The sequence below is a fragment of the Papio anubis genome, chromosome 7, assembly GCF_008728515.1.
Source record: "Papio anubis isolate 15944 chromosome 7, Panubis1.0, whole genome shotgun sequence".
NCBI lineage: Eukaryota > Metazoa > Chordata > Mammalia > Primates > Cercopithecidae > Papio > Papio anubis.
In genome coordinates, this window is record NC_044982.1 from 108,109,261 (window position 1) to 108,122,453 (window position 13,193).

General features: G+C 44.1%; 1 protein-coding gene across 1 annotated transcript; it reads left to right on the forward strand.

Annotated features, from left to right (window-relative positions):
• The first annotated feature begins 943 nt into the window (after positions 1 to 943).
• Positions 944 to 11,160, forward strand: MESD (mesoderm development LRP chaperone). Its single transcript, XM_003901298.5, has 3 exons — positions 944 to 1,216; positions 8,625 to 8,857; positions 10,577 to 11,160. The coding sequence occupies exons 1-3, from the start codon at positions 1,001 to 1,003 to the stop codon at positions 10,833 to 10,835; spliced, it is 708 nt and encodes a 235-aa protein (XP_003901347.2). The 5' UTR covers positions 944 to 1,000; the 3' UTR covers positions 10,836 to 11,160.
• Positions 11,161 to 13,193: the final 2,033 nt, after the last annotated feature.

The following is a 13,193-nucleotide window of genomic DNA, read 5'->3' on the forward strand; positions in this document are numbered from 1 at the left end:
ACTCCTGAGCTCAAATTATCGTCCTACCTCAGCCTCCCAAAGTGCTGGGATTATAAAGGCGTGAGCCACCGTTTTTTTTTTTTTTTTTTTTTTTTTTTTTTTTTAGGTCTTCTTATGTAATTAAACATTTTAAAGACATCTGCTGATGAGCTGTTTAAAACAAGAAGAATCTCAAAAGCATCTCTGGCCAAAATCTTTTTAAGAAACAAAAAGTAGCGTGATTCAGCCTTGACAAGGATTAGTCAGAGCCCACAGTATTAAGTTGAAATCAAAGAAAGGCAAGCTTTTTTGGGGATGAATAGTAATCTTTTTGAAAAAAAATTTTTTTTTTCCTTCAAGTTTAGGAGATGACAAATATTGAAAGCTGGTTGAACTGAATCCTCTTTATTGAGGAAAGCAGTGGGCTCGACCTATTTCTGACTTTCTGAAAAAAGTTGCCCTACCTGCCACTCACTTCTTTTTAACTGGTTATTCTCAAAGGAAATTGCAAGAGACTGAGGATAAACGTCTGACATCCAGAAATGGGCTTTTTAGAGCTGAGGCAGCCTCCAGAACTTCCATTTCCAATTTATTTCACAGGCGAGAAACTGAGGTGAACAGGGACGTTGGTTAGTGGTTCCTGGAGGCCCTGAAGGAACTTCTGGACCTGGCCTGTGCGTTCCAGGGAAAAAGGTCGGCCTCTGACGGAAAACGAAAAAAGAGCACTCGGGAACCCACCCAGCCGGCGCAGAGCGCCTCAGCCGGACCAAGGGGAGGAGCCAGTGGGGCGGGCGGGGCCAAAATGGCGGGGGGGTGGGACTTCCAGAGGCGGGGACCGAGGAAATGGGACGGGGCGGGGCCCGGTAGGCTAGCGAGCGCCGGGAGGCGGGGCCTCAGGAAGGCGGAGAGGAAGGCGTGTGCAAGGCGGGGTCCGGCGCCGGCTGCGGCCGGGGGCGGGGCCCGGGCGGCCCGCGCAGGTCGGATCGGCGTGTCTGCGGCGGCGCTGCGCGGCGAGGCCAAAATGGCGGCTTCCAGGTGGGCGCGCAAGGCCGTGGTCTTGCTTTGGGCCTCTGACCTGCTGCTGCTGCTGCTGCTGCTGCTACCACCGCCTGGGTCCTGCGCGGCCGAAGGCTCGCCCGGGACGCCCGACGAGTCTACCCCACCTCCCCGGAAGAAGAAGAAGGATATTCGCGATTACAATGATGCAGACATGGCGCGTCTTCTGGAGCAGTGGGAGGTCCGCGGCGCGCTCACACCCTCCTGGCTCTTCTCTGTCCGGAACCCTGTTGCCACTGACCCCTTACCCATTCTGTCTTGGGACCTTTCTGACCCCCTAACCTCCTCTACTCATGCCTTGAACCCTTACCCACTGAAGCCACTGCTGACCCTCCATTCCTCTTCTCACTCGCGCGCCCTGCTGACCCTCGCTCCAGCCCTCTCTCATTCCAGTGCCCTGTTCCCCCTGCCACTTCTCAAGCCACTCCAATCAGGGGTCAGCCCCTCAGTGTTCAGCCTTGCTCTCCCTTCACTTTTCAGTGCCCTGGTTGTCTTTGCGTTGATCCTTGTGGTCAGTGAGCCCTGCAAACGGGGAGAGAGACCTTTCCCATTCTACTAAAGAGCATTTCCTTCATTTTCCTTTTGTTTTGGGGTGAGTGGGTGGGAGAGTGGGTTGCAGTGAAGATGGTCTTCCTTAATGGTTATCTCAGCTGTCTTCTAAATCAGTAGAATGTTAGACTTCTTGTTTTGGTATATGTCCCTGCTGGGAATTTTGTGTTTTTTGTGGGTGGATTTATTTTACTGAGGGGAGAAGTAGCAATGGCTAGTGGCTCTGTATCGTGGAACTCACGCTTTTTGTTCAAAGGAGAGTACGTTTTCTCGTTTGTCACTTGGATGGACCAGAGTGTGCAGTTACAGGGAGTGTGTAATAAGCTTTTAAGGTAAAGATTACTGGCCAAAATCACATTGCTGCCTTTCCCCCTTCCTGAGGTGATTTTACTGTCCTGGCTGACTTGCATAGCTGTGGAACCTTGGGCATGTCTAGTTTCTAGGTCTCAGTTTCCTTATCTGCAACGTGAGGAGGTTTACTGGATGGTTCCTAAGATTCCTTCCAACACTGATGTTTGTTATTTTGTGATTATCTCTGTGTGTGTTGGGAGAGGAGGGAAAGACTTTCAGACACAAGTTTAAAATACCACCTGATTCATCTGACTAGAAGAATGCAGTCCTGTGTTTTCATGTGGTTATCAGCAGCTGATGGAAAGATTGGGGTAGATTTGAGTCTAGAGAGAACGTCCCCATTCACCATCTCCCTTGCAATATCCTTCTCTTTTTGGACTACAGCAAATAAAGCCTTTTGATCTGCCAGATTGAGAACATCACCTCATGAGAAATCCTCCCCTTGACCTACTCAGACCCTGAGCTAGAAGAAGAGGTGCTGCAGAGATGAACAAAGATTGCACTGGGAACAGTAGATAACAGGATGGATGAGCAGGGAGAGAATTTGCAGGCCAAGAAAAACACATTATCTCATTTAATCCTTTTACCCATCCATGAGGGAGCTACTTATCCCTATTTTCTAGATGATGACATTGAGGCACAAAGAGGCTATTTAACTTGCTCCACATCGCACAGCAAGCTAGTTGAGTTTCAAAATCTGTCACGACTTTAGAGCCTGTTCTTTGAACTGTTTTACCTGCACTGCCATACATATTGGTGAACAGAAGTGCAAATGAAGGATGGTGAGGAAGACGTGGATTAAGCTAGAAAGTGCAGGAGCAGAGTAGAAAGGAGAAATGTGAGATTTTTATACTTTTAACATGGCTTGATGGTTGATTTTGTGTTTTTAATTATTTTTTATAGAGACAGGGTCTCCTTATGTTGGCCAGGCTGGTTTTGAACTCTGGGCCTTTGCAATCCTCCCACCTTGACTTCCCAAAGTGTTGGGATTATGGGCGTGAGCCACCATGCCTGGGCAACTGATTGATTTTGTGAACAGCAGGGCCACGTAATGTAGTAAAAAGACAGATTGGCCAGGCGCAGTGGTTCACACCTGTAATCCCAACACTTTGGGAGGCAAAGGCAGGTGCATCACCTGAGGTCAGGAGTTCAAGACCAACTTGGCCAACATGTTGAAACCCCATCTCTATTCAGAATACAAAAATTAGTCAGGCATGGTGGCGGGCACCTGTAATCCCAGCTACTTGGGAGGCTGAGGCACGAGAATTGCGTGAACAAGGGAGGCAGAGGTTGCAGTGAGCCGAGATCATGCCACTGCACTCCAGCCTGGGCGACAGAGTGAGACTCTGTCTCAAAGAAAAAAAAAAAAAAAAGACAGATTTTGAACTCAACTTTACCCCTCACTAGCTACTTGATCCTAGTTTTAGGTATCCGTAAAGCCAGAGAATGCCCTGCTTTGCAGGATGCCATGAGGATTAAATGAGCTAATGTTTGTAGACACTCTACAAACATGAGGACCCTTCCCCAGTAGCAGTGTTTTTTATGTGGCAGAGCGTATCCATCTCTGTGGGTGCTTTTTTTGTAGGAAGCAGTTCTTCTCTTGTGACCGTCTCTAAATCCATACCCTCACTCCTTCCCCAGCAGTGTGAGAAACAGTGCTTCAATGAGAGGCTGTGCCTCAGATGTGTGGAGAGAAGGTGAGAATTCCTTCCATTGTGTTAGAACTAATTCTGAGTCCCAGTTGGTGTAGAAAAACCAAAGGTGGTTATTTCATTTTACGTTATGATAGCCAGGTATAATGGGAAGGGGCAGTTGGAGGGATTTGGAGCCAGAAATGTGGTTTGTACTTCTAGCATGTGAGTAAATTAACTAAATCATTTATCCTTTCTGAACATCATCTTCCTCATATATTAAATGGAAGCCTAGTAGGATTGTTCTGAAGGTTGGAGATAATATATGTAGAGTGCCTGGAACTTAGTAGCTACTCAGTGGATGTCACTTATTATTTATATCAAAAACCATAGGAGGAAGAAGAGGATTTGCAGAAAGGGGAGTTCAGCTTTGTAGCTTTTGACTTTGGCAAACAGTAATGAAGGAGCTACAAAGCCAATTGAAAATGCAAGACTGGCCTGGAGGCAGGGCTAGGACTGGAGTCAGGGGACTGCCAGACTTGTCCCTGGCCCCACCTCTGCCACAGGATAAAGATTGGATTGTTTTCAACATAGACACACTGATCATAACAGGTTAGGTTACCCAGACTAAGGGTAGAAGCAGTTAATTATGTACATCTAGGGTATTATTTTTACACTTCAATTTTAACTATCATAATAATATATATTTATGGGGTACAGCGTTGTATTTCTACCCATGTATACAATGTAATGATCAGTTTGGGATAATTAGCATATCTGTCACCTCAAACATTAATCATTTATTTGTGTTGGGAACATTTAAAATTCTCTCCTAGCTGTTTGAAAATATGCAATGAATTATTGTTAACTATAGTCATCCTGCAATACTATAGAGCACTAGAATTTATTCTTCCTATGTAGTATAATTTTGTATCCATTCACCATCCTCCTTCCCTATCTCCCCTCCCCTTCCCGTCCTCTAGTAACCACAATTCTAATCTCCACTTACGTGAACACAACTATTTTAGGTCCCACATAAGAATGAGAATGCTCGGTATTTGTCTTTCTGTGTCTGGCTTATTGCACTTAACCTAATGTCCTCCAGGCTCATTAGGGTACTATTTTGCAATTTTTTTTTTTTTTAATGTAACTGAAACACAGACATATAAAATGGAAATTAAAGCCGCTTTTTTTTAAGTCTCTTGAAACAATTTTTACCCATACTATATACACTAGACTTAACGACTATTTAATTATATTTGCATTAACAAAGAAATGCTGGGCTGGGCTTAGTGGCTCACGCCTGTAATCCCAGCACTTTGGAGACTGAGGTGGGTGAATCGTTTGAGCTCAGGAGTTCAAGACCAGCCTGGGCAACATGGTGAAACCCATCTTTACCAAAATTACAAAAAAAAAAAATTACCCAGGTGTGGTGGCATGCACTTGTGGTCCCAGCTACTCAGGAGGCTGGGTTAGGAGGATCACTTGAGCCTGGCAGGCAGAAGTTGCAGTGAGCCAAGATTGCACCAGCACCACTGCACTCCAAACTGGGCAATAGAGTGAGACCCCATCTCAAAAAAAAAAAAAAATGCTGCTTGGGACCTACTGAGTTAATTTCATGATTATTAGTGAAATCAGTCTGAAAAATGCAAATATTCTAGGGTATTGAACCAACTAAAAGTCTTGCAGTGTTTTGAGGAGACTATAACAGATGTTATGGAGAATTAAGATAAAGACAGAAACAACCTGTGAATTTGGCAACTAGGAGGTCCTTTGCGACTTTGAGAGTGTAATTTCCATGTGGTGATTGTGGTTGGAGGCCAGATCACACAGGCCTAAGGAGTCAGCAGTGTCATAGCCAACAGATACAGTACTGAATACTGTTTGCCTTTAAGTCATTACATCCCCAAACAAACCTTAGGAGGGAGACGCTGTTACTGCCCTCACCTTTCCATTATAGGTAAGGGAAGTTATTTTCAGATGGGCTAAGTAACTTGCACAAGGCTGCATAGTGATGGAGCACATCCATCCGACAGCACAGCCCATGCTCCTGTCTGCAAGTCGCCACCAGTGACTCTTTCAAAGTAAAATGAGAAAGAAACATGTCAGTTGAGAGGGTGGCAGAGTTGAAAAGAAGGTTGGTGCGTTACATGTGGTCACATTACTGGGGCCTTGGAGATCACTTTGTTCTGCTTTTCATTTTGTAGATGAGGAAACAGGCCTCGAGGAGTAAGGATTCTTAGGCAGGATCACAAAGCTAGTTGTGTAGAACTGAAACCAGATCCCAGGTTTGATGTCAGTATGGATCACCTTCAGGCACTGTGTAGAATTCTTTCATTTTTATTTTTTACTAAAATTATTTTTAATATAGTACATTATTAATGGTATCTTAAATCCTGGCTCTTCAGAGATTGGTCAAAAGCACCAACTAAGAATGACTTAGTGGCTTTTTCTTTTTTTTTAGGTAACAGCTTTATTGAGACTTAATTCACATGCCATAGGCAGTTTACCCATGTAAAATGTGCATTTTAGTTTTAGTATCTTCGGAGAGTTTTACAGCCGTCACCAAAATCAATTTTAGAACATTTTTATCATCCCCAAAAGAAACCTTCAACCACTCCTCCTGTTTTCTCCCAACTCCCTAGCCAGCCCCAGGCAATCACTCATCTACCTTCTGTCTCGACAGATTTATCCATTTTGGACATTTCCTGTAAATGGAATCATAGAATGTGTAGTCTTTCATATCTGGCTTCTTTCACTTAGCATAATATTTTCAAGGTTTATCTGTGTTGTAGCATGTATCAGTCAGTACTTCATTTATTTTTTTCTTTTTTCTTTTTATTTTTGGTAGAGATGGGGTCTTGATGTGTTGCCCAGGCTGGTCTTTAACTCCTGTGCTCAGGTGATCCTCCAGCCTCAGACTCCTAAAGTGCTGAGGTTACAGGTGTGAGCCACCGTACCTAGCCAATACTTCATTTCTTTCAGTTTCTGGCATTAGCCTTTTCTCCAAAGAACCTGGTTCCTTGGTTCCAGAACCTGGTTCTTTTAAAGATTTTTTATCTGTCATTCTATATTCTATATATTAGGCATGGTGGCTAATGCCTGTAATCCCAACACTTTGGGAGGCCAAGGTGGGCAGATCACGAGGTCAGGAGATCGAGACCATCCTGGGCAACATGGTGAAACCCCGTCTCTACTAAAAATACAAAAATTAGCTGGATGTGGTGGCGCGCGCCTGTAATCCCAGCTACTCAGGAGGCTGACCCAGGAGAATCACTCAAACCCAGGAGGCGGAGGTTGCAGTGAGCTGAGATCCGGCCACTGCACTCCAGCCTGGTGACAGAGCAAGACTCCGTCTCAAAAAAAAAAAAAAAAGTTACCATTTTGTATTAGTAATTTATTCATTTGTTTTTATCCCTATGGGTTCAACATTTTGTTTGAGGGGTTGTAAGTCATACTATTATTTATTTTGATGTTGAGATTATTTCAAATTTGGCCCCTGAGAGCTGCTTCAAGTTGGCTTCCGTGTCATTTTGACATGTTCCACGATTCTTCGAGCGCTTTACTACTTTGTGATGCAGGATTATTCTAGGCTCATCTTCTGTCTCCCTTGCTATAAGCGTGTTCTCCAGTGAACCCAGGCTCTTTTACATATTTTTATCCATCTATCTGTTTACTCATCTGTTAATCTATGAAAAACCTTGAGTTTCTCCTGATACCTTCAATTCCAGCCTAATACCACAGGGCTCATTCTTCCCCCTTTCATATTTGTAGTTTCATTTCCAGAAGTTAAGAACCTGGCTCTCATTATCCTCAATATGTTTACTCCTTTTCTCAATCCTAGAGGTCACATAAGATAGTTTCAGAATGGCTAACCCATGCCACTACAGAAAGCAAACCTGCTAACTGGAATTGAATATTTTTGTACAATACCTATTATTTAAGTGAAATGGGTATACATGGACTGCAGATTTTAAGTATACAGTGCAATCTTTAAGACATGGTCTCATTCTGTCTCCCAGGCTGGAATGCAGTGGCGTGATCATAGCTCACTGCATCCTCGATCTCCTGGGCTCAAGTGATCCTCATGTTGCAGCCTCCTGAGTAGCTAGGACTACAGGCACCTGCCACCACACCTGACTAATTTTTAAATTTTTTTTAAGAGATGGGATCTCACTATGGTGCCCAGGTTGATCTCTAACTCCTGGGCTTAAGCAGTTCTCCCATCTCAGCCTACTGAGTAGCTGGGACTACAGGTGTGCATCACAGTAGCTGGGACTACAGGTGTGCATTGCCATGCCTGGCTACTTTTTAATTTTTTTTTTTTAGAGACAGAGTCTCACTGTGTTGCCTAGGCTGATGTCGAACTCTTGGCCTCAGGTGATCCTTTTACCTCAGCCTCCCAAAGTGCTGGGATTACAAGCTGAGCTATAGTGCCTGGCCTGCAATAAATTTTGATAAATGGATATTTCTGTATAATCCACACCCCTGTCAAAATATAGAACATTTCCATCACCCCAGAGAAGTTACCTTGTGTCATTCTCAGTTAATCCTACCTTGTCCCCCTTCTACAGGCAACACTGTTCTAATTTCTGTCACCCTAAATTAGTTTTGCTCATTCTTGAATTTTAAATAAATGGAATTGCATAGTAAATCTTATTTTGTACCTGGCTTCTGTCACTTAACGCTTTTGGGATTCGTTACATGTAACAATATTTGTTCTTTGTTGCTGTGAAGTATTTCATCATATGACCATACCAGAATGTGGCCATTTTTACAGCCTACCATGTTGGGTAGATTGTATGAGAGTTTAAAAGCTCTAGAAACCCATCACATAGGGGTGCTCTGTGATTGGTAACCTGGGTTTGGGTAGTATTTGCTACCTGAAACTTAGACTGTATTGAAAGTTAAGAAGAGGAAGAAAATCCCTAGTTTTCCTTTTTATGTTGTAATTTAAGTCATATACATGCACCTGACATCACGCAGATGTTTTTGCCTGTGCCAGTTAAAAAGCAAGATTCTGATGATAGGTTTGATGCTTTTCCCCCAACCTGATAGAAAGATGATGAAATTGAAGAAGGAGATCTTCCAGAACACAAGAGACCCTCAGCACCGGTCGACTTCTCAAAGATAGACCCAAGCAAGCCTGAAAGCATATTGAAAATGACGAAAAAAGGGAAGACTCTCATGATGTTTGTCACTGTATCAGGAAGCCCCACTGAGAAGGAGACAGAGGAAATTACGAGCCTCTGGCAGGGCAGCCTTTTCAATGCCAACTATGACGTCCAGAGGTAAAGCACCAACAACCAGCTGAGAAAATCATAGGCTGTGCTGGGTCTTTTCTTTATTATTATTAATTATTATAATGATGATGATTTTTTGAGACAGTTTCGCTCTTGTTGCCTAGGCTGGAGTGCAATCAGCTCATTGCAACCTCCACCTCCCTGGTTCAAGCGATTCTCCTGCCTCAGCCTCCCGAGTAGCTGGGACTACAGGCGCCCGCCATCACGCCTGGCTAATTTTGTATTTTTAGTAGAGACAGGGTTTCACCATATTGGCCAGGCTGGTCTTGAACTTCTGACCTCGGGTGAATCACTTGAACCCAGGAGGCAGAGGTTGCAGTGAGCTGAGATCATGCCACTGCACTCCAGCCTGGCAGCAGAGCAAGACTCCATCTTGTGGGGGGTCGGGGGTGGAAGCATTTGTTGGTAAAAGCTGTTAAGTTTTTGTTTTTATATTTTGTAGAGGCGAGGTCTCACTATGTTGCCCAGGCTGGTCTTGAACTCCTGGCCTCAAGTGATCCTTGCACCTCAACCTCCCAAAGTGCTAGGATTACTGGCATTGACCACTGTGCCTGTTGTGTGTTTTTTTTTTTAATGTCTCAGTTGATCCTAAAGTTTTATTTATCTTTGAATCTTTAGCTTTTATTTCATCTGAACAGAAGGGTGTATAGCTTAGTTTAGCCTCTTCTGCTAGAAGTTTCTGCTCAGTGGAGAGTGCTTTTGTGTGTAGCTATGTTCACACATAAAGCTCGGACCATGCTGTTAACAGATAACTAATTTAATATGAAGAGGCTCAGTTTTCACACCTGAGTATGGTTCTGAGGTACAATTTTAAGAAATCTGCTTCTTTTTCCTCAAGAACAGTTCTGAAATTTGGGGTCTGCAAATATTCTAGTCTAGGAAATATGAAAGTAATGACAAGAAATGGGAGGAGTACTTAGAGAGCATCCGGCCAGCAAAATATTTTCAATTAGCTTAAATAGACACCTAGACAGAGCAAATAAATGTCTTGGTGATGTGTGCTCCGGAAGGCCCACTGGTCTCTGTGGAGCGGTGGGAGCGTTATAAACTAAAGGGGGAACACGTGGTGTAGTCCCTAAGGAACAGAAGAATCATGCCTGCTGGCCACACTAGGACTCCACCCAGGCCTCATTCTTTCTGCTTTGTTCCTTGGGACTTTTTGAGTGTGGGCGAGCTGGGCTGCTTGCTGCTGAGCTCCGGGGCTAGGATTTCTGTGCAATAACCAAGTGTTCTCTTGAGTCCTTCATAGCCTCTTACCATGACCCACTCTAAGCCGTTGGTTTTCCACCTTTATCAGCACAAGCCTTTTGTCCCATAAAATTGTAACTAGACACTCTAGAATATAAAACGGATACAGATCAGATCAAAGCTGCCTCTTTACCTCCCCAGCAGCAGCCCCTGGGCCACCTCTGCAGTGTCCTAGAGAGGTTTTCCAAATGTTTGCTTTTAACGTGGGCATCCATTTATACTGCAAAGGAACATCCAATGTCTGTTCCTATTTTGTTCTGAGCTGGGTATTTAATAGTTCTGCAAGCTAATATTTTCATGCATGAGATATCAGTAGCTGCTAGGCCTTGGAAAATCCAATTTTTTGTTCCATATTCATGTGGAATTTGAAATAAACATGATAAGTGCCAGAGAATTGCTCCAACCCATTAGCACCTTACTAGTACGTGCTGACTGTCTGATTGCATCTCTCTGCCCAAGGTTCATTGTGGGATCAGACCGTGCTATCTTCATGCTTCGCGATGGGAGCTACGCCTGGGAGATCAAGGACTTTTTGGTCGGTCAGGACAGGTGTGCTGATGTAACTCTGGAGGGCCAGGTGTACCCTGGCAAAGGAGGAGGAAGCAAAGAGAAAAATAAAACAAAGCAAGACAAGGGCAAAAACAAGAAGGAAGGAGATCTGAAATCTCGGGCTTCCAAGGAAGACAATCGAGCTGGGAATAAAAGAGAAGACCTGTGATGGGGCAGCAGTGGCGCACTGTGGAGAGACAGGTGGATGTGGAGAGCTGTTTGCCCAGCTCGTGGGGTGGGAGTGGTCTCAGGAAACTGCACACCGGTTGACATTCTAGTTTCTTCTAGAAAGGGTCTGCCACATGACCAGTTTGTGGTCAAAGAATTACTGTCTAATAGGCTTCAAGTAAGAAGACAGGTGTTTTCTAATTAATACTGGACACTGACAAATTCATGTTTACTGTAAAATTACCTAACACGGAAATATGACTGTTGCTTTTTCCCATTTACACGTGGTGAGTCAACAACTCTACTGAGATTCCACTCCCCTCCAAGCACCTGCTCTGATTGGGTTGCCTTCTGTGTCCATGTGTTTTATTTTCTGTCAACTAAAAGGATAGCAAATTCTGATCGGAGAAGTGTTTAAAACTCTTGACTTAATTGAGTCAAAACTCTTCATGCCATGTACATCATTTTCATTATGTTAAAAGTAAAATGTGCTTTGTGAACTCAGATCTATCTAAATATATAGCCAGGAAGCCAGGGTGTGTAAATACAAAATCTATGCAGGAAATGCAGAGAACAGAAAATATGTCACTTGAAATCCTAAGTAGTATTGAATTTCTTTGACTTGAATCTCACTCATTAGTAAAAGAGAACTCTTGATGTCCATCAGGTTTTATGTGGTCTGTAAAGTTAGGGGTTCTGTTTTGTTTCCTTATTTAGGAAAGGGTACTGCTGGTGTCGAGGAGTTATATGCTCCATTTAATGTGACAGTTTTAAAGGACGTAAGTAGGGAATCAGAGTCCTTTGCAGAGTTTGACAGAAGACTCAATAACCTCATTTATTTCTAAACATTTTTCTTTGATAAAGTGCCTAAATCTGTGCTTTTGTATGGAGTTAATGTCTGATTTTGCCGTTCATATGTTAGAGCCTACTCTGAATAAGAGTTAGAACATTTATATACAGATGTCATTTCTAAGAACTAAAATTCTTTGGAAAAAACCCTCAATTGTGATTTGAAGAAATTAAAAATAGCACATTACATGGTTAGAAAATGTCAGTGTTAAATAATGGTACAAAGTGAAAGGTATAGCCCTCTCTTGCTGCCAGTAGCTTGTCCTGGTGGAAGCTGCTGTTAACAATTTGTCCCCCCACATCCCCCTCCCTGCCCACCCACCAAAAAAAGTACATTTACTTATGTAAATGTACTTATGGTGATGTATGTTTGTTTTGGCCTCACAGCTTCTGTTTCCCCTTAATTTGGTAGCTGTTCACATTTCCCTCTAAAGAACCACACCCTCTGCATTCTCAGTTCTCTACTTTGGATGGGACATTTGCCCTGCAGTCCCCGCACCCTCCAGGCCATGCCCACTCCAGGATGAAGCTTGTGTGATCTATGATACTAGGGTACTAGGCCCCGAAAGAGGCTTTTCTTGTTTCTTCTGCATTTTGAACCTGGAGCAGAGCTGTTGTAGGCCCCGCCCTTGGAGAGGAGAGCTGTTTGACAGTGGGGACAACACAGACAGTGGGGAGAGAGTGCCACACCCTGGTGGCATAAACGAGTCCCTGAATCATGCCATGGCTGAAACAAACCCTGTCCATGGGCTTTTTCTGTTTTACTTAGGGCAATTTGAATGGGTTACTGTCCTGCATAGCCAAAATGGCCCAGTGTAAAGCAGCTGTTTTGATGAGATAATTGCTTTAATTAAGCAAAAGGTAACAGAGCTTTTACTCTGCCCTGTACCTGGTGTTTCCACTTAGGAGCCTTCTGCTGTCAGAATGTGCAGATCTGTCTCATTGCTTCCTATGCAGTGTGCCCCCACTTCAGCCAGTAGTTCCTGTGTGTCTGTTATGTACTAGGTACTACAGGGTGCTAGGACAGTGTAGATACAGCTTCTGCTGTTGTAAAACTCAGTGATTTGGTGGGGGAAGACAAATGTCAGTAACGTACAAAGTAAAATGGCAGCTGTTAGAAGTATGAAAGGGGCAGGGTAGTGGGAGGTAGAATCTTCCCTGACCAGGTCGGGACGGCCAGAGGCCTTCTCTGAGGGCAAGAGGAAGAGAGGAGAAATAGAGTAAGGCAGGCAGAGGGAACAGTCTGAGCTAAGACCCTGTGGCTGGAAGAGGCAGACCCTGTGGCTGGAAGTGGCAGAGGGAGAGGCTGCAAGAAGGCCAACGGGGAGGCTGGGGCCCACTGCAGGCCCAGGCTGGAGTAGCATATGGAGTTTAGTAGGAATTTGGGACGCCCTGGTGGATCTTAATTGTGATGGGATGGGTGTGAAAGGCAGTCCAAGTTACACTGGTTGCACAGGAGAAGTGATTAGAAGAGGACCCCAGCAGGTGTGAGCTGTGAACTGGGAGGTGC

Excerpts from the sequence above, each read along its gene's own strand:
- MESD (XM_003901298.5), top strand. The coding sequence starts at position 1,001 with ATGGCGGCTTCCAGGTGGGCGCGCAAGGCCGTGGTCTTGCTTTGGGCC. Across the intron at positions 1,217-8,624 it reads GTCTTCTGGAGCAGTGGGAG|AAAGATGATGAAATTGAAGA; the intron begins GTCCGCGGCGCG and ends CCAACCTGATAG. Across the intron at positions 8,858-10,576 it reads GCCAACTATGACGTCCAGAG|GTTCATTGTGGGATCAGACC; the intron begins GTAAAGCACCAA and ends TCTCTGCCCAAG.